The sequence below is a fragment of the Perca fluviatilis genome, chromosome 19, assembly GCF_010015445.1.
Source record: "Perca fluviatilis chromosome 19, GENO_Pfluv_1.0, whole genome shotgun sequence".
NCBI lineage: Eukaryota > Metazoa > Chordata > Actinopteri > Perciformes > Percidae > Perca > Perca fluviatilis.
In genome coordinates, this window is record NC_053130.1 from 72,430 (window position 1) to 95,692 (window position 23,263).

Below are 23,263 nucleotides of genomic sequence, written 5' to 3' on the forward strand. Positions count from 1 at the left end.
GGAGTTTTTCCTCGCCACTGTCGCACTGCTTGCTCTTGAGGGAATTACTGGAATTGTTGGAATTGTTGGGGCTTTGTAAATTATAGAGTGTGGTCTAGACCTACTCTATCTGTAAAGTGTCTCGAGATAACTTATGTTATGATTTGATACTATAAATAAAATTGAATTGAATTGAATTGAATTGAATTAGATCTAGAACACGTTACTGTCTTAGATCTACAACATGTTAGTCTTAGATCTAGAACACGTTACTGTCTTAGATCTAGAACACGTTACTGTCTTAGATCTAGAACATGTTACTGTCTTAGATCTAGAACACGTTACTGTCTTAGATCTAGAACATGTTACTGTCTTAGATCTAGAACACGTTACTGTCTTAGATCTAGAACACGTTACTGTCTTAGATCTAGAACATGTTAGTCTTAGATCTAGAACACGTTACTGTCTTAGATCTAGAACACGTTACTGTCTTAGATCTAGAACATGTTACTGTCTTAGATCTAGAACACGTTACTGTCTTAGATCTAGAACACGTTACTGTCTTAGATCTAGAACATGTTACTGTCTTAGATCTAAAACATGTTACTGTCTTAGATCTAGAACACGTTACTGTCTTAGATCTAGAACACGTTAGTCTTAGATCTAGAACACATTAATGTCTTAGATCTAGAACACGTTACTGTCTTAGATCTAGAACATGTTAGTCTTAGATCTAGAACACATTAATGTCTTAGATCTAGAACACGTTACTGTCTTAGATCTAGAACACGTTACTGTCTTAGATCTAGAACACGTTACTGTCTTAGATCTAGAACACGTTACTGTCTTAGATCTAGAACACGTTACTTTCTTAGATCTAGAACACGTTACTGTCTTAGATCTAGAACATGTTTCACGATGTTCATCTATGTGTCTCATCTCTTCTGCTGACCTTGGAGTGATGAGAGCCAAATTCATCCTATGACCTGAATCTTACCTTTTAGTTATTTGCGAAGTACACCTGACACAGTGGCTTCTCCCCTATTTACATTATATCACTTTAACATCTCTGGTTTTGTGTCCATTACACTTTGAGCTGTGGACGTCATCTTGGGAAGTCACTGATCCACATTTTAGAGACACAACTACTCATCTACTCATCCATTCATCCAGATAAATCATCTTTAGTTCAGTGTAGAGGAATATCTGAGAACCAAACAGCTTTTTCTTAAATATATTCAGCTGTCAGCTGATTGGTCTGATGCTGTTCCCCCCCCCCCCCATCTCATTACTCTCTTATTGGAGGATCAACACGGATTACTGGGGATTATCCCCCCCCCCCACAACTACATCCTGATTTCACTGCAGTATTTTACTGTGTGGTATTAGTACTTTTACTGTGTTATTAGTACTTTTACTGTGTGGTGTGGTATTACTACTTTTACTGTGTGGTATTAGTACTTTTACTGTGTGGTGTGGTATTACTACTTTTACTGTGTAGTATTAGTACTTTTACTGCAGTAATCTGGATACTTGGTGCAGCTTCTTCATTCTTCTGTGTTTATATTTGTATGTGTTTGAACAAAAACATGATCCAGATACAGCGTGTCAAATCAATGGCCCTGTTACCATGGAGACAGTAATGGGATGCTTGAGAGAAGGTGTCACGACAACAGATCACACACAGACACACACACCAACACTAACACACACACACACTCAGACTCACACACACACACACACAGAGACACACACACACTAACACACAGACACACACACACAGACACACACACACTAACACTAACACACACACTCAGACTCACACACACAGAGACACACACACACTAACACATAGACACACACACTAACACACACACACAGACACACACACACACACAGAGACACACACACTAACACACACACACTAACACTAACACACACACTCAGACTCACACACACAGAGACACACACACACTAACACACAGACACACACACTAACACACACACAGACACACACACACACACACACAGAGACAAACACACTAACACACACACACACTAACACACACACACACAATAACACACACACAGTAACACACACGCACACACAGAGACACACAGACACACACTAACAGACACACACAGAGACACACACACACGTGTGTGTATATATATATATATATATATTCAGAAGGGTGACGGTGACTCTGTGACCTCAGCAGTCTGACAGGAAGTTAATTAAAGCTTAATGACTTCGTCAACATGCAGCCAGACTGTCGTCATGGCAACAGCAGAGCGTGCACCACCATCATTCATTAAGAAGAAGTCTTAGCTCAAGTTTTTATTCTCTTGTTATTTTATTCTTATTTTTAAAAACTTGTCTTGTGAAGAACTGTAAAATATTATAATAATAATAATTATTATTATTAATAATACTGATGCACAGAGAGTAATTAAATTAAAACATTTATTTTTCATTTAATTCATTGAAAACAAAATAATATAAAATACTAGAATATTAAAATAATTACATTAAAATAATAATCATAATATAGAATAATAATAACAAATATGCGTGCAGTTCCGCTGCTCTCCGGTAGGCGGCGGCCATAGGGCGGCGGCGATGACACCATTATAAACCAGAGAAGAAGAAGAAGCTGTGTTTTGTTTCTGGCGGAAACAGAAGCGGAAGTCCCGTTATTACCACTAGTATTATCAGCAGTTAGTTTTATTAAACTTTAACCCAGAACATAGACAGATATATCTATATATTTATATATCTATCTATATGAGCCCAGGAGAGGAACGATAACAGTTCTCTGATCTCCGAGAGGTAAGACTGTAACACTTCCATGCCGTAGCCGGTAACTACTCTCACTGTTGTTTACGGTTAGCATTAGCTTAGCCGCTTCCTGTTAGCTCTGAGAAAAGACCGTTCACGGGTCTCTCCCGCCCGTTACCCGGTACCTGTTACCGTAGCAACGGACCGGAGCCTGTCGGTGATGACTCAGACTAACGGCCGTTAATAACAACCGAAAAATGGCGAAATAAAGTAAACTAAACTAAGTTCCATCCTTGTCCCTGACAGGTTAGCTTCCGCTAAGCTAACGGGTTAGCTCCGCTAAGCTAACGGGAAGTCTAAACTTGTATCATTGTTTACTTATATATTCAGTTATTGTTTAATTTCCCTGAAGCAGTTTAATGATCGTTTTAGTGATTAAGTGATTAATTATTAAAGCTGAGCTGTGGTTAGTTAGTGAGCTAAATGCTAATAATAATAATAATAATAATAATAATAATAATATGTATATGTGTATCTCCAGGTATGTACTACTATCGCTATGACAACGCTGAGGTCAGCTGCTGCTATAAATACCTCATGTTCAGCTACAACATCATCTTCTGGGTGAGTTATTTTACGGCAACTTATTAAAGTTATTAAAGGCTTACAGATATGGCCTGTCTATCTGTCTGTCTCTCTCTCTCTCTGTCTGTCTCTCTATCTGCCTGTGTCTCTGTCTACCTGTCTGTCTGTCTGTGTCTGCCTGTCTGTCTCTCTGTCTGCCTGTCTCTCTCTCTGTGTGCCTGTTGCATTTATTGAGTTTTTTAAATATATATATATATATATATATATATATATATATATATGCAAAATCAGTTTCCTTTAAAAGGTAATGTCCAGAATACTAGTTTAACCATTACTCTGTAGTAGTAATACCAGTAGTAGTAATACTAGTTTAAGCATTTCTGTGTAGTAGTAATACCAGTAGTAGTAATACCAGTTTAACCATTACTGTGTAGTAGTAATACCAGTTTAACCAGTACTGTGTAGTAGTGAGGAGAGGTCATCGTGATATAAATGTGATGAATGTTAAAACTGTTTACGTGTTAAACTGACAGAGGGAGTGTCTTCTCTGTTTCCTGTCTGGCTGTAGGCTAACAGGAATTGATGTCACTGGCGTCCTGTGTTGTTGATGAAACAGGAAATGTGAAGTCTTTCTTAATCTGGGTGTGTGTGTGTGTGTGTGTGTGTGTGTCTGTGTATATGTATATGTGTGTGTGTGTGTGTGTGTGTGTGTGTGTGTGTGTGTGTGTGTGTGTGTGTGTGTGTGTGTGTGTGTGTGTGTGTGTGTGTGTGTGTGTGTGTGTGTGTGTGTGTGTGTGTGTGTGTTACAGCTGGCGGGAGTGGCCTTCATCGCCGTTGGTTTCTGGGCTTGGAGTGAAAAGGTAAAAAAATAAACGTGAATAAACAATTTTATTTAAAAAAGATGTTTAGAGTTAAATACATTTATATGAACCTGCAGCAAACTAACCCTAGCCCTAAACTAACCCTAAGCTAACCCAAATTAACCCTAAACTAACCCAAATTAACCCTAGCCTAACCCTAACCCAAATTAACCCTAAACTAACCCTAGACCCAAACTAACCCTAGCCCTAAACTAACCCTAAGCTAACCCAAATTAACCCTAAACTAACCCAAATTAACCCTAGCCTAACCCTAACCCAAATTAACCCTAAACTAACCCAAATTAACCCTAAACTAACCCTAGACCCAAACTAACCCTAGCCCTAAACTAAATGAACAAAATGTAAAATCTCACAACAAATACTAACTAATTTATTTATTTATTATTTATTAGTTAATTTGTCAGGGACAATGCAGCGAAACATTATTATTATTATTATTATTATTATTATTATCTCAGTCAGGCCATAACCGTAGGGTGTAGATGTGTTGCATCAAAGGTTTCTAGCCAATAGGCTAATTTAATAATAATAATATTAGGGCTGTGCTAGATTTAAGAAATTCTTAGTGGACTAACACTCATTCAACTGTACCGACTAATCGATTAATTGATTTAATCGACAGATCTGTAAATCTGAGTTTCTCCGCTAAGAGTCATGTTAAATGTTTTAGCTATCAAAATTCTTTTGATAACTTTTTGTCACAAGGGTCCTCTGAGTCTATATCCAAGTTTTCGTGCCGATCTGACTCACTCCCAGGAGCAGTTAGACAAAGTAGGTTTCCCATATATCGATATATTGCAGATTATTGAAATAAAATTAAAACAGCGGAGCTAATGAAGGTAAATGTCCGCAATGATTAGAGCAATATGTGTATTAAATTTGGTGAAGATCTGAGCAACTATGTCCAAGTTAAGCCCTTCCACGCCAGTGTTTCACCTTTCTATTAAATGTTTTCAGTTCAGTTTGTGTTTTTATTTCAGTTGGTAAATCATTCCAAAAATGGGTCCCTGTCACTGAAAAACATGACTGGCTGAAAGCCACTGCTCCCCTAGTGGCCACTCTCCTTGTGTTTGTTTTGGTCACAAAAGGAAGGAGAAGAGTACGGCGTGAGCTACATTATTTGCACATTTAAAATTCAGTTTAAGAAAAGAGAACTTAATAAAGCTATCAACATTTATAATAATAAGAAGATATTATGTTACAGGATTAGTTCTAAACTATTAAATTCTTCTCCAATATAATGAAATCCATCGATCAGTTTGAGTCATTTAGTTGATGATAAAACAGGTAAACATGTGATGTCAGCTTGTTAAATGTGAATATGTTCTAGTCTCTTCTCTCTGCTGGGACAGGAAACTCAAGATCTTTCAGTTGGGGACAAAACAAGACCTTTGAGGCTTTGGGAAACACTGGTCCACATTATAGAGACCCAACAACTAATCCATTCATCCAGAACATTATCCACACAGTCATCCCTCATGAAGACAATCGTCCTCACACAGTTCCAGCTCTGAATTATTTCAGTAAGAATTTTACACCCGTTACACCAGATTGTGTTGTGGTTTCCAGGGAGTCCTCTTGGATCTGACCCAGGTGACCCGGCTGCATGGATTTGACCCGGTCTGGTTGGTTCTGGTGGTGGGCGGAGTCACCTTCATTCTGGGCTTCGCTGGCTGCGTGGGCGCTCTCAGAGAAAACATCTGTCTGCTAAAGTTTGTACGTTAAAGGGTAACCTCGTTTTGTTTCCACCCTGGACTCTCTGTCTCCGTGTGTGTGTGTCTGAGTGTCTGATGGGACAACAATCTGTGAAACTGGTCCAGAACTAAACCAGAACCAGGCTGTAATGTAACCCTACAGGACTAATGTTCAGCAGCAGTTAAGAGTCCACTAAAAGTTCTGTTGTTGCTGCTGACAGACTCAGATTATTATTTTGTGTTTGACAGCATTATGGGATGGGTCCCTACAGAGTTAGACCTTTTACTTAAAGAGTAAGATCCTTTTAGTTTAACATGAAACAGCCCCGAAATCACCATCACCAAACTACACCAGACTCCATGTAAATAATCAGGACTTTTAGCGTGTATAGAGCCAGCATATTTCCACCAGACTCCATGTAAATAATCAGGACTTTTAGCGTGTATAGACCCAGCATATTTCCACCAGACTCCATGTAAATAATCAGGACTTTTAGCGTGTATGAAGCCAGCATATCTCCACCAGACTCCATGTAAATAATCAGGACTTTTAGTGTGTATAGAGCCAGCATATCTCCACCAGACTTCATGTAAATAATCAGGACTTTTAGCGTGTATAGAGCCAGCATATCTCCACCAGACTCCATGTAAATAATCAGGACTTTTAGTGTGTATAGAGCCAGCATATCTCCACCAGACTCCATGTAAATAATCAGGACTTTTAGTGTGTATAGAGCCAGCATATCTCCACCAGACTCCATGTAAATAATCAGGACTTTTAGCGTGTATAGAGCCAGCATATCTCCACATGTAAATGGGTGAATTAAGGGTTTATTTCAACCAAACCAGAGTGGTGATTGTTGGAACAGTGGAAAGATGAACCAAGACGGCTTTTGATAGTTTTATTTAGTTTCTGTTTTTCTAAAGATTGTACATTTAAAAACTATCTTGCTCTGTTTTCTTCTGCGTTCATCCGGTCCTTGTGTGTGTCTCGTCCAGTTTTCGGGCGTGATCGGCTTCATCTTCATCCTTGAGCTGACGATGGCGGTGCTGGCCGTGGTGTTTCAGAGTCAGGTCAGAGAATGGATCAACGACTTCTTCCTGGCGAACGTCAGAGGCTACCGAGACGACATCGACCTGCAGAACCTCATCGACTCTCTGCAGAGGATGGTAATGCTTTAACATCTCAACTAAAGGTTCCTCAACACTACAGCATGATGTCATACTTTAGGATGGTCCCATCACACTTTAACATCTCAACTAAAGGTTAACTCTCTGTTAAACCTTTACTCTCTGATCTCTATATTCATCTGTATCTCTATCATCTCTCTCTCTCTCTATATATATATATATATATATGTATATATGTGTGTGTGTGTGTGTGTGTTTCTGTGTACCAGAACCACTGCTTATATATAAATATATCTGTGTGTTTCTGTGTACCAGAACCACTGCTTATATATATCTATATATCCATATCTGTGTGTTTCTGTGTACCAGACCACTGCTTATATATAAATATATCTGTGTGTTTCTGTGTACCAGAACCACTGCTTATATATAAATATATATGTGTGTTTCTGTGTACCAGACCACTGCTTATATATAAATATATCTGTGTGTTTCTGTGTACCAGAACCACTGCTGCGGCGCCCAGGAACCAGACGACTGGGACCAGAACGTTTATTTCAGCTGTAACGGGACTCATCGCAGCAGAGAGAAGTGTGGCGTTCCCTTCTCCTGCTGCATCACGGACCCCGCGGTCAGTTTACCTCACACATACATACATATATAACCATTCTACACTCACACATATATACATATATAACCGTTCTACACTCACACATATATACATATATAACCCATCTACACTCACACATACATACATATATAACCATTCTACACTCACACATATATACATATATAACCCATCTACACTCACACATATATAACCCATCTACACTCACACATATATACATATATAACCATTCTACACTCACACATATATACATATCATACATCACATATATCATAACCATACCACAATAACATATAACTACACCAAATTACCATACATTCCTTACCATATACCTACACCACATATATACATTATAACCCCACAACACATCCATACCACCCACCCACAAATATTAATTACATATATAAACCAATCCACATAATCATACCACAATATACATTCACAACATTACATATAACATATAAATCACACATATAAATAATACTCACACTATACAATCCTCCCCTCATCCCCATACATACCATCTCCATTCAATCCATCACAATATATCATCAACCAATATCATATACCCATCATATACCCATCTACACCATATAACACATCAACTATAATCCACAATATACATACACTCCAACTACATACACATCATATATACATCTACAAACACAATCATATAATCCACACATACATACATATATACATCTACCACATATCAATATCCTCACACATAACAACATTACTACAACATAATCCAATCAATAACCCTATAACAATATACATACCCATCTTCCTATATCATACATCTACATACACTCATATCTACCTCAACAATAAATATATAACATCTAAAACAATATAACATATATAACCACACTCACACAAACATATATACCATCTAACACAAATATATACCTCTACACTCACACATATATACATATATAACCCATCTACACTACACATACAACATAATAACCATCTACAATCACACAATATACATAATAACCATACATACATATAACCCATCTACAATCACACATAATATATAACCACTACACTACACATATATACATATATAACCCATCTACAATCACACATATATACATATATAACCCATCTACAATCACACATATATACATATATAACCCATCTACACTCACACATATATACATATATAACCCATCTACACTCACACATATATACATATATAACCCATCTACACTCACACATATATACATATATAACCCATCTATACTCACACATATATACATATATAACCCATCTACACTCACACATATATACATATATAACCCATCTACACTCACACATATATAACCCATCTACACTCACACATATATACATATATAACCCATCTACACTCACACATATATAACCCATCTACACTCACACATATATACATATATAACCCATCTACACTCACACATATATACATATATAACCCATCTACACTCACACATATATACATATATAACCCATCTACACTCACACATATATACATATATAACCCATCTACACTCACACATATATACATATATAACCCATCTACACTCACACATATATACATATATAACCCATCTACAATCACACATATATACATATATAACCCATCTACACTCACACATATACACATATATAACCCATCTACAATCACACATATATACATATATAACCCATCTACACTCACACATATATACATATATAACCCATCTACAATCACACATATATAACCCATCTACACTCACACATATATACATATATAACCCATCTACACTCACACATATATACATATATAACCCATCTACACTCACACATACATACATATATAACCCATCTACAATCACACATATATACATATATAACCCATCTACAATCACACATATTACATATATAACCCATCTACACTCACACATACATACATATATAACCCATCTACACTCACACATATATACATATATAACCCATCTACACTCACACATATATACATATATAACCGTTCTACACTCACACATACATACATATATAACCCATCTACACTCACACATATATACATATATAACCCATCTACACTCACACATATTTAACCCATCTACACTCACACATATATACATATATAATAGGGGTGTGCATTGGCACTGCCCTCACAATTCGATTCGATTACGATTCACCAGGTGACGATTCGATTCAATTCGATTCTACGATGCATTGCGATGCATTGCAATGCATCAACATTCTACTGCACACAAGGCAAATTTTTCATCAGTCATGAGCAGGTCTCAACATTAAAAAAAAAATCCCTACTGGCCCCCGGGGACAGTAGATCAGAGTTTTGCTGGCCCCTTCTACATTTTTACTGGCCCTGAAAGAAATATCATAGGTGTGATTGGCAAAGGACAAAAAAGCAGGAAAATATACGCCGCACCTACCATGAAGCTTCAGAAAATGGTTATAACCCACCCAGCTAGCCACTGCCACTGGATGTTGTGCCATAAGCAGTAAAGCTAGACCAGGGGTCATCAACTACATTTATCCAAGGGCCAGAATTATTTTAAGCAAACACTCCAGGGGCCGGCCTTTCAAATAAAGAAAATAAAATTATATCTAATACGCATCTTCTTGTTTGATATTTTCACTTTCTTACTAAATTAATGCTATATTTTTTACATGTATTAGTGTAAGCAAACCCCTAAAAACATGGAAAATCCATAATGATAACTAGATAGGCTACTTAACTAGAAAATGATCTCAGATTAAGGGGGCAATTCACTGAGGAGTGATGGTTAAAGACTTGATTACTGAAACGTAATCCGTGTCCTGATTGGTGGAAAATGCTTACAGAAAGAAAGGCCTGTTGTCAGGTAAACATCTCACTGTCAAGAGTCTGAAGTGAAAAGTTGTGGAAAACAGCAGCTGTGATGATGAATGGACTGATAAGCAGGCTAGCATTCCTCCTGTATGCCTCACTTGAAATAAGACAATGTTGTTGCTAAAAAATACAACCGGCATCATCATCAAGAATAAAGAACGCGACTCATTCACGTGCATATTAAGTAGCCACGTGTATTTGTTTTGGTCTTTAAATACCTCCATAGGTTTACCACTCCAGCGGAGAGGATGGCTCGTTTAGACAGCAGCTACGTTTACAAGAGTTTGTCCAAAGTTCAAGATTGGTTGCGAATTAAGATAAACACGTAGACTACAAACTACATCTTTCATTTTAGCTCGTTTGTAAAGTCGCTATTTGCAGAGTAGAGCTATGTTTGCACAGCACGGTGGACGAGAGTGGACAGCCAGACAGAGCAGACTAAAATATCGCTTTCTGCCTGTACAACAGGTAGGTGGGTATTGATAAGTATTGACTCTGTAATCATTGAGGGTTTATTGTAGGCTACTTACAGTAGGCTAACGAGTGTAGCGTTAGTTCATCTGCGCCATCGCGGGTAAATAATCCCCCGTAACGTTTCCAGCTACATGTGCTGCGTTGAAACACCTCAGCCCTGCTGTGTGTGTGGCGCCAGCGAGAATCGCTGTTCAGAATCCAAAATGCAACGCTTGTATCCAAATTAATTGGTTATAAATTACCTGAGGTGAAAATGTGAAATGTTAACATTCACACGCTTCGGGTCGCTCCTGTATGACGGTGCTGATGCAGCAGACAGAGCCACAGTGACAGAAACTTCACAACTTTATTGTCCACTCAAGGCCAGAAAATAAACGGTGACATAATCGATTATGGCACTTTGCCGCATCGATGCTGAATCGTGCATGCCCCGCATTGCAATGCATTGCCGAATCGATTATTGTTGACAAACACTATAACCCATCTACACTACACATTACCCCAACACTCACACACACATACATATATAACCCATCTACACTCACACATAATAAAAATACCCATCTACACTCACACATAACACATACACATATATAACCCATCTACACTCAAACATATATACATATAAATCTAACACAACTACACACACACATACACATATATAACCCATCTACACTCACACATATATACATATATAACCCATCTACACTCACACATACATACATATATAACCCATCTACACTCACACATATATACATATATAACCCATCTACACTCACACATATATACATATATAACCCATCTACACTCACACATATATACATATATAACCCATCTACACTCACACATATATACATATATAACCCATTTACACTCACACATACATACATATATAACCATTCTACACTCACACATACATACATATATAACCGTTCTACACTCACACATATATACATATATAACCCATCTACACTCACACATATATACATATATAACCCATTACACTACACATACATACATATATAACATCTAACTACATAATACATATTAACCTATCTAACACCAAATACATATATAACTTCACACCCATAAAATATTAAACACAAATACATATATAACATTACACTACACTATACAATTAAACACATATATACATATATCCCATCTACAAACATATATACATATATACCCATCTACAATCACATATATATACAATAACCCATCTACACAATATATACTATATAACCCATCTACACTCACACATATATACATATATAACCGTCACTCACACATACATACATATATAACCCATCTACACTCACAATATATAACACTAAACACATATATACATATATACACTCCATATACACCACACATATATACATAACGCCTCTACACTCATATAACATACATATATAACCCATCTACACTCACACATACATACATATATAACCCATCTACACTCACACATATATACATATATAACCCATCTACACTCACACATATATAACCCATCTACACTGACACATATATAACCCATCTACACTCACACATATATACATATATAACCCATCTACACTGACACATATATAACCCATCTACACTCACACATATATACATATATAACCCATCTACACTCACACATATATACATATATTACCATTCTACACTCACACATATATATATACTAGGGCTTTGACTCCGAACTTCGTTATTCGAATATCATTCGAATATTTAAAAAAATAATGATATTCGAACGAATATTAGCCAGCCCTTTAATATTCGAACCTGTTATGGGCATTATTTTTTGTAAATGCGTTTGCTTGTAAACGTTGTTTTCAGTTCAGATTCCGATTTTTCACGCATTTCAAAATGTAACTACACGTCTCTCGGCCGTGGCTCGGTAGCGGTGCATTCCCCCCTAATTCTAAAAGAAGGCAGGCTGGCCCAGGGCCAGACCAGACCAGGGCCAGACCAGACCAGACCAGGGCCAGACCAGACCAGACCAGGGCCAGACCAGGGCCAGGCCAGACCAGGGCCAGACCAGACCAGACCAGGGCCAGACCAGGGCCAGACCAGACCAGACCAGGGCCAGACCAGGGCCAGGCCAGACCAGGCCCAGGCCAGCTCAGCGGCTTCTTTCTCCCGTCGCGTTCCACTGTCTCTCCTACCTACACCGGCCCGCACCCTGTCCCTCCTCCCTTCCTACCTGCTGCTCAGTGCTGCTGCACATGAGGAGAGAGGGGGGCGGGGGGGCTGCTCCTCAGTCACACAACAGAAGAGAGAGGGGACTGTTTCGGCGGCCACAGGAGAGAAATACATTGCGTGCTCGCTGGACAATACTGGCGACTCTTTTTTTATTTTACAGAAAGTCGCCACATTTGTCGCTAGTCGCTTTTGTGAAAAAAAAGTCGCTAAGTTGGCAAACACGCACACACACTGGCTCGACGCACGCCACGCACACACACACACACACACACACCACACACACACACACACACACACACACACACCGGCTCGACGCCCACCCCACGCACGCGCACGCGCACGCGCACGCACGCACGCACACACACACACACACACACACACACACACACTGGCTCGACGCACACACCAGCACACGAGTATAAACATCAGACCACTTACGGAGGCTACGGTGAAAGCTCCGAACTTCCTGTCGAAAGCATACTGTTTGTGTTTAATCCAGGGTCTGACTTAATTTTTTTTTTTAAACTGAAGGCATTTAATGGTCAAAATATTATTAATAAATATTCGAATATATTCGAATATTAATATACAAACGAACTTCGAATATGATTTTTGGGCAAAAGTCAAAGCCCTAATATATACATATATAACCCATCTACACTACCACATACAGTACAGGCCAAACGTTTGGACACACCTTCTCATTCAATGCGTTTCCTTTTTATTTTCATGACTATTTCCATTGTAGATTCTCACTGAAGGCATCAAAACTATGAATGAACACATATGGAATTATGTACTTAACAAAAAAGTGTGAAATAACTGAAAACATGTCTTATATTTTAGATTCTTCAAAGTAGCCACCCTTTGCTTTTTTTGGTAACTCTGCAAACCCTTGGTGTTCTCTCAATGAGCTTCATGAGGTAGTCACCTGAAATGGATTTACCTTCACAGGTGGGCCTTGTCAGGGTTAATTAGTGGAATTATTTCCCTAATTAATAATTTAGCAAAGGGTGGCTACTTTGAGGAATCTAAAATATAAGACATATTTTCAGTTATTTCACACTTTTTTGTTAAGTACATAATTCCATATGTGTTCATTCATAGTTTTGATGCCTTCAGTGAGAATCTACAATGGAAACAGTCATGAAAATAAAGAAACACATTGAATGAGAAGGTGTGTCCAAACTTTTGGCCTGTACTGTATATACATATATAACCATTCTACACTACCACATATATATACATATAACCCTAACCCATCATCACTCACACATATATACTGTATCAGTCACCGTGGTTACAAAACAACGTTGTTGAGGTTAACCGTGTGTGTGTTTGTGTGTTTCAGGATTCACCAGGAGTGGTGAACACTCAGTGTGGCTACGACGTCAGAAACAGTCCCAAGGTGAGATCCCTTCCTGTTCTGTGACTGTAACTTCCTGTTTGAACAGACAAGGGACAGCAAGTCTCTAGAGCAGTGTTTCTCAAATGGGGGTATGTGTACCCCTAGGGGTACTCTGGAGTACTGCAGGGGGTACATGAGATATTTAACTAAATGTTTAATAGTTACGAGGCTGTTGTCCAGAACATTGTTCCTCTTTATGTAGAATTTATTTTCCTACCAAAAATGTGACATTTGTGTCTCCTACTGTCCTACTTCGCTTTTTTTGAAGTTGTCACTGTTTTTTGAAGTTTTTGATACTATTTTCGACCTATTCTTACCTTCCTTCTTTGTACCATCTTTTTCCAAAGTTTTGTCTTTTTTCTTTTTTTTACAGTTTTTGTCTCCTTTCTCATTAGCATTTAAATGTTTTTTTCAGTTACAAGGCTGTTGTTTAGTAAATCTATCGCTGACAGCGTTGTAATGTTCCTCTTTATATAGACCTTTTTTTCTACCAAAAATGATTAGCGCTGGTCAGGGGGAACTTGGCTTAAAGAAACAATTCAAAAGGAGAACATTATTGAAAAAAGTTTGAGAAACACTGCTCTAAAGGGTCAGTTGAGAGGATCTCTAAAGGGTCAGATGAGAGGATCTCTAAAGGGTCAGGTGATCTCTAAAGGGTCAGGTGAGAGGGTACTAAAGGGTCAGGTGATCTCTAAAGGGTCAGGTGAGAGGGTACTAAAGGGTCAGGTGATCTCTAAAGGGTCAGGTGAGAGGGTCTCTAAAGGGTCAGGTGATCTCTAAAGGGTCAGGTGAGAGGGTCTCTAAAGGGTCAGGTGAGAGGATCTCTAAAGGGTCAGGTGAGAATGTTGTGTAAATGTGTTAATATTGTGGTAATGTTGTGTAAATGTTGTGTCTGCAGAGGGAGTGGAGCATTGTGTTAATGTTGTGTAATGTTGTCTAAATGTTGTGTGTCTGCAGAGGGAGTGGAGCATTGTGTTAACATTGTGTTAACGTTGTGTATCTGCAGAGTCAGTGGAACAGTCATATCTTCACTAAAGGCTGCATTGCTGCGTTGGAGGACTGGTTACCTGGAAACCTCTACACCGTGGCCATCGTCTTCATCGTCATCTCTCTGCTGCAGGTACTAATACACGCAATATACTACTATAATACCATACTAATAATGTCTCAGTACACCGTGGCCAGGGTGGGAAATTAGCACCCGCCACCCGCCAATGTGGCAAATGTGACAAATAAAGTACCTTTACCTTTTACCAATGGCGGGTATTTTTTCAAAGTGGCGGGTGACTTTGCCTTGTTTACCAGCCACAGTGGCAGGTGGATTGTAAAACATTCCTTGTAACGGATCGGACAGTTTTTGTCAAAGACTGCTGTTGTTAAGTAACAATGCACAATGCTTATAGGAGTCGCGTTACGTTACTGCTAATGAATCCCCAAAATGTCCAGATTTTGCTGCTTCATAATAAAAACATTCAAATACCAACATAACGGAGGACCTTTATTGTGAAGAACTTACAGGAAATGAAACCGTTCACAGCCGGGGCTTCGACCACGCATAGTCGAGTAGCTAGTTTTCAGCGCTATTCCGTGAGTCCGTGACACATGTAGCTAGCTAGCTGAGCTGAGGTACAGACGAAAGGAAAATAAAAAAGATTTGTAGTGGTCTGATACTCCTTCCATTTCAATATTATCGCTTGCACAGTGCTCCTTGGGATGTTTAAAGCTTGGGAAATCTTTTTGTATCCAAATCCGGCTTTAAACTTCTCCACAACAGTATCTCGGACCTGCCTGGTGTGTTCCTTGTTCTTCATGATGCTCTTCCGTGCCACGGACCTCTGAGACTATCACAGAGCAGGTGCATTTATACGGAGACTTGATTACACACAGCTGGATTCTATTTATCATCATTAGTCATTTAGGTCAACATTGGATCATTCAGAGATCCTCACTGAACTTCTGGAGAGAGTTTTCTGCACTGAAAGTAAAGGGGCTGAATAATTTTGCACGCCCACTTTTTCAGTTTTTTATTTGTTAAAAAAGTTTGAAATAGCCAATGAATTTCGTTCCACTTCATAATTGGGACCCACTTGTTGTTGATTCTTCACAAAAAATTACAGTTTTATATCTTTATGTTTGAGGCCTGAAATGTGGCAAAAGGTCGAAACGTTCAAGGGGGCCGAATACTTTCGCAAGGCACTGTATGTATGTGTTTTTACTTATTTAACTGTCTAGTGTGTAATTGTGTGTTGTTCATACTATACAATGATTTATTGTTTGTCTTTGTTGAATAATACAGAAGACAAAGAGCTTAAAAAAATAATCGAATATCGAATCGCAATCGCAATATTTGGGGAAAAAATCGCAATTAGATTATTTTCAAAAATCGTTCAGCCCTAACACACACACACACACACACACACACACACAGGATGCAGGAAAAACTGGAGATGAGACGTACAGGATGACCTAAATTGAGGACAGCTATACTTGTTATTGTAAGATCAATGATAAGTTTAAGTCCAATAAGTCCTTTATCAAACCGTATGAATGTGTGTCTCAGGCCAGGATAGGAAATTAACTAACAATGTAAAGATCAACAAGCTACTGACACATAATAAATAAATTTATATTAATAAAATATGTATTAATAATAAGTAATTTAATAAAGCAATTAAAAGTATAATAGTGCACTTTCTTTTATAAATTTGAATTCCGGAAAAAGTGGCTGGTAAAATTGGGCATCCACCAGCCACTTTGGCTAGTGGGCAAAAAAGTTAATTTCCCACCCTGACCGTGGCCATCAACTTCATCGTCATCTCTCTGCTGCAGGTACTAATACACACAATATACTACTATAATACTATACTAATACTGTCTCAGTACACCGTGGCCATCAACTTCATCGTCATCTCTCTGCTGCAGGTACTAATACACACAATACTACTATAATACTATACTAATACTGTCTCAGTACACCGTGGCCATCAACTTCATCGTCATCTCTCTGCTGCAGGTACTAATACACACAATATACTACTATAATACTATACTAATACTGTCTCAGTACACCGTGGCCATCAACTTCATCGTCATCTCTCTGCTGCAGGTACTAATACACACAATATACTACTATAATACTATACTAATACTGTCTCAGTACACCGTGGCCATCAACTTCATCGTCATCTCTCTGCTGCAGGTACTAATACACGCAATATACTACTATAATACTACCATATACCATACTAATACTGTCTCAGTACACAGCACAGGTACTAATACATGTTATACAATACTATATACCATAATTATACTCTTGTCAGTACACATCACAGGTATTAATATACGTATTATACTACTATAATACTATAGACCATACTAATACTCTAATACTAATGTCTCACCCAGTCGGGGGTCCTGACCACCACCCAGTCGGGGGTCCTGACCACCCCGTCGGGGGTCCTGACCACCCTGTCAGGGATCCTGTCGGGGGTCCTGACCACCCCGTCGGGGGTCCTGACCACCCAGTCGGGGGTCCTGACCACCACCCAGTCGGGGGTCCTGACCACCCAGTCGGGGGTCCTGACCACCACCCCGTCGGGGGTCCTGACCACCCCGTCGGGGGTCCTGACCACCACCCCGTCGGGGGTCCTGACCACCACCCAGTCGGGGGTCCTGACCACCCAGTCGGGGGTCCTGCCCACCACCCAGTCGGGGGTCCTGACCACCACCCCGTCGGGGGTCCTGACCACCCCGTCGGGGGTCCTGACCACCACCCAGTCGGGGGTCCTGACCACCCAGTCGGGGGTCCTGACCACCCAGTCGGGGTCCTGACTCCACCCTGCCGGGGGTCCTGACCACCACCCCGTCGGGGGTCCTGACCACTCCGCCGGGGTCCTGACCACCCCGTCGGGGGTCCTGACCACCACCCAGTCGGGGGTCCTGACCACCACCCAGTCGGGGGTCCTGACCACCCCGTCGGGGGTCCTGACCACCACCCAGTCGGGGGTCCTGACCACCCAGTCGGGGGTCCTGACCACCACCCAGTCGGGGGTCCTGACCACCCCGTCGGGGGTCCTGACCACCCAGTCGGGGGTCCTGACCACCCTGTCAGGGATCCTGTCGGGGGTCCTGACCACCCCGTCGGGGGTCCTGTCGGGGGTCCTGACCACCCCGTCGGGGGTCCTGACCACCCCGTCGGGGGTCCTGACCACCCCGTCGGGGGTCCTGTCGGGGGTCCTGACCACCCCGTCGGGGGTCCTGTCGGGGGTCCTGATCACCCCGTTAGGGGTCCTGACCACCCCGTCATGGTTGTATTCTCTATAACGACTGCCTAGCTCTTATTACACGGCTACTTACCAAATAATTCAATAATTTAACACAAAATATTGATTTGGAAACTATTGTTTTGCTTCTTCTAAAGAAAATGGTCCGTTCTGTCTCTACAGTTGGAATCCTGCATCCATAGCAACGTAAACTCTGTAGCTGTTTAATGTAACTTTCCGCCTGTCACTCAACACCACAGTATCCCCCCCCCATCTGTCACTCAACACCACAGTATCCCCCATCTGTCACTCAACACCACAGTATCCCCCTCCCCCATCTGTCACTCAACACCACAGTAACCCCCCATCTGTCACTCAACACCACAGTATCCCCTCCCCCATCTGTCACCAACACCACAGTAACCCCCATCTGTCACCAACACACAGTATCCCCCCCCCATCTGTCACTCAACACCACAGTAACCTCCATCTGTCACCAACACCACAGTATCCCCCATCTGTCACTAACACCACAGTAACCCCCCCATCTGTCACCAACACCACAGTATCCCTCCCCCATCTGTCACTCCAACACCACAGTATCCCCCTCCCCCATCTGTCACTCAACACCACAGTATCCCCTCCCCCATCTTCACCAACACCACATACCTCCCACATGTCACCAACACCACAGTACCCCCATCTCTAACACCACAGTAGTACCCCTCCCCCATCTGTCACTCAACACCACAGTATCCCCCCCATCTGTCACTCAACACACAGTACCCCCCCATCTGTCACTCAACACCACAGTTCCCCTCCCCCATCTGTCACTCAACACCACAGTATCACCCCCATCTGTCACTGACACTACAGTATCCCTCCCCCCATCTGTCACTACACCACAGTAACCCCCATCTGTCACTCAACACCACAGTATCCCTCATTTCACTCACACCACAGTATCCCCCCATCTTCACCAACACCACAGTAATGTCAACCCACCCCATTACACCCCAGCATCAACACCACATATCCCCCCATCTGTCACCAACACCACAGTAACCCCCCTCCCCCATCTGTCACTCAACACCACAGTATCCCCCTCCCCCATCTGTCACCAACACCACAGTATCCCCTCTCCCCCATCTGCACTCAACACCACAGTATCCCCTCCCCCATCTGTCACTCAACACCACAGTATCCCCCCATCTGTCACCAACACCACAGTACCCCCCCTCCCCCATCTGTCACAACACCACAGTATCCCCCCATTCACAACACCACAGTACCTCCCCATCTTAAACACCACAGTACCCCATCTGTCACTCAACACCACAGTATCCCCCTCCCTCCCCCATCTGTCACTCAACACCACAGTATCCCCCCATCTGTCACTCAACACCACAGTCCCCTCCCCCATCTGTCACTCACACCACAGTATCCCCCCCATCGTCACAACACCACAGTACCCCCCCTCCCCCATCTGTCACCACCCACAGTATCCCCCTCCCCCATCTGTCACTCAACACCACAGGCCCCCCTCCCCCATCTGTCACCAACACCACAGTAACCCCTCCCCCATCTGTCACTCAACACCACAGTAACCCCCCCTCCCCCATCTGTCACTCAACACCACAGTATCCCCTCCCCCATCCGTCACACACCACAGTAACCCCCTCCCCATCTGTCACCTCAACACCACAGTAACCCCTCCCCATCTGTCACTACACCACAGTATCCCCCATCTGTACCTCGACACCACAGTACCCCCCATCTGTCACCCAACACCACAGTATCCCCCATCTGTCACACCAACACCACAGTATCCCCCCTCCCCATCTGTCACTCAACACCACAGTATTCAGTGTGTGTAGTTCTCTGTGTGTAGTTCTCTGTGTGTAGTTCTCTGTGTGTAGTTCTCTGATGTGTGTGTGTTTCCTGTGATCAGATGGTGGGGATCTACCTGGCCCGGACTCTGATCTCTGACATCGAGAAGTCGAAATTCCCCTACTGAGACCACGTGATGGGGGTGGAGCCTAACTCTGCAGGGGTGGAGCCTGACCCTGCAGGGGCAGAGCCTAACCCTGCAGGGGTGGAGCCTGACCCTGCAGGGGCGGAGCCTAACCATGCAGATATTATTGGACCAAGTATCTTCAGTCAGACGTGCCTTCTTCTTCTTCTCCTCTTCCTGTCATCAGTTCGCTGCTCTCCTGATGACGCTGTTGCCATGGTGACTGAGAACCTTGTCTCCTTGACAACGTGTTATATTGTGTTTCTGCACCAGACTGCCTTCACTTCTGTTAAAGAACAAGCTGTTTAATGCTCAGTGCCTCAAATCTTCATCATCATCATCATCATCTTCACCATCATCATTACCACCATCATCTTCATCATGTCATCATTAATGAATCAATCGTTGTTTAAACTGTGTTGTGATGTGTTGCGCTCTCATTGGCTGAGAGGCTGTCTATCAGCCGATCCGAACCAGAAACCAGATTTATCTCCAATTATTCCGATTTATTATTATGTCTCTTTATCTGTATTGAGATGTTTGAGTTTAGGCATCCAGCCCATTGGTCAGGGCATGTAAGCCCGCCCACACACCTGCCTGACCAATCAGGAGTTAGCTGGCCAGTTAAAATTTACCAAAACGTAGAAAGTGGGCGGGAGTTACAGATGTTTGATTGAATATGAAGACTTTATCGACACTGGATTCCTGTTAACGAGCTTTGAATGAATAAAGGTTTTTGTTGAAATTTTTTTATTAATAAAGATTTCAGGATCTTTGAGCCAATCAGAAGAAGCCTAAAGGCCGGGACACATATAGCCGACGGCCGACCGTTGACAGAAGACCCCGTCGATATGATCAGTCGCGTCCCCGAGGTCCAAAAAACTGCCTCAGAACAGACCAAAAAGACGAGGAGACGAGACGTAATACATCTCTATAACAGCAGGCGGCGCTAATCTGTATTGTTGCCCAGGAAATGATAACCGGCAGCTGATTGGACGAACGCGTTTTCTCCGGAAATTCAGAGCCAGACTGTCATGGTGGCCGTTCAGAATACGATCTCATATTGTACTAAAATAGTTCACCGAGACATGTTTCTGAAAACATTTCAAGAGAGAAATAGGAAATAGGCTGTGTGTTGTTGTGTTGTTGTTGTTGTTGTTGTTGTGTGTGTGTGTTGTGTGTGTGTGGTTGTGTGTGTGTGTGTTTGTGTGTGTGTTGTTATTGTGTTGTTGTTATAGAGTGTGTGTGTGTGTGTTGTTGTGTGGGTGTGTGTGTGTGTTGTGTGTGTGTGTGTGTGTTTGTGTGTGTGTGTGTGTGTAGTGTCTGAATCTGTCTTCATTTCAGATCAACAAAGGTCAGTTTAAAAGATTTTCGTCAGATTTTGAGAGACTCTAGTCACCTCATCCGGCTCGTCATTTCGGGTGAGTCCCGACTGCCCGCCGACTGAACACGTCAGGTCGGACAAAATGAACGCCGACGGCCCCCCGACGGACGACGGCACGGGACACACCGAACAGATTTGAGTCACTGACCTCGCCAGACTGTCCCACGGCCGATAATCGGCCTGATGTGTCCCGGCCTTAACTTTCTGCTTTTCCTGTTCCTGATTTAATTACAGTTTTTGTTTAATTCTGAAGGGATTCTGTTTTTATAAAAGTGTATTTTATGTCTTTTTATATTCATCAAAATAAAGTTTGGTCTGAGTTGTTTAAAATGTTTTGTTTATTTAAGTTCAAACAGAACAAACTTAATTAATATGCACCTGTTGTATTTTAATCCAGGCTGATAACAATAGAGTAAAACCACTGCTGGGTGATCAGAAAAGGCTCCAGGATTAAATAAATCCTGGCTGTTAGCCTGGTCTGCAGCAGGCTAGCTGTTAGCCTGGCTGTTAGCCTGGTCGGGAGCAGGCTAGCTGTTAGCCTGGCTGTTAGCCTGGTCAGGAGCCAGCTAGCTGTTAGCCTGGTCTGGAGCAGGCTAGCTGTTAGCCTGGCTGTTAGCCTGGTCGGGAGCAGGCTAGCTGTTAGCCTGGCTGTTAGCCTGGATGTTAGCCTGGTCAGGAGCAGGCTAGCTGTTAGCCTGGCTGTTAGCCTGGTCGGGAGCAGGCAAGCTGCACAGAATAAATCTCCATGGTGATTTATGTGCCTCCGCTTTCGTGAAACCGAGTCAAGCTAAATTCATCCAGGATAAGTGGGAAATCCCAGCTTAATCCCTTTTCTTGGTTTTGTGAAACAGGCCCCCGGGATCGCGGATCGGGGGTTTTGGGGTAATGTGTGTGTTCGGCCGCCGGGGGGCGCTGCTGCTTTATTATTTATTTATTTCATCTTTTCAGA

At 41.6% G+C, this 23,263-nt stretch overlaps 2 protein-coding genes across 2 annotated transcripts; both read left to right on the forward strand.

Moving 5' to 3' along the window:
- The first annotated feature begins 2,630 nt into the window (after nucleotides 1-2,630).
- Nucleotides 2,631-21,675, forward strand: tspan14 (tetraspanin 14). The gene is made up of 9 exons (XM_039784403.1): nucleotides 2,631-2,812; nucleotides 3,303-3,385; nucleotides 4,156-4,206; nucleotides 5,797-5,943; nucleotides 6,921-7,091; nucleotides 7,558-7,683; nucleotides 14,595-14,651; nucleotides 15,658-15,771; nucleotides 20,868-21,675. The coding sequence occupies exons 2-9, from the start codon at nucleotides 3,305-3,307 to the stop codon at nucleotides 20,931-20,933; spliced, it is 813 nt and encodes a 270-aa protein (XP_039640337.1). The 5' UTR covers nucleotides 2,631-2,812; nucleotides 3,303-3,304; the 3' UTR covers nucleotides 20,934-21,675.
- LOC120548277 (putative polyketide hydroxylase) lies at nucleotides 17,857-19,304 on the forward strand. The gene is made up of 2 exons (XM_039784404.1): nucleotides 17,857-18,143; nucleotides 18,705-19,304. Exons 1-2 carry the CDS (start codon nucleotides 18,047-18,049, stop codon nucleotides 18,986-18,988), a joined length of 381 nt encoding a protein of 126 aa, XP_039640338.1. The 5' UTR covers nucleotides 17,857-18,046; the 3' UTR covers nucleotides 18,989-19,304.
- Nucleotides 21,676-23,263: the final 1,588 nt, after the last annotated feature.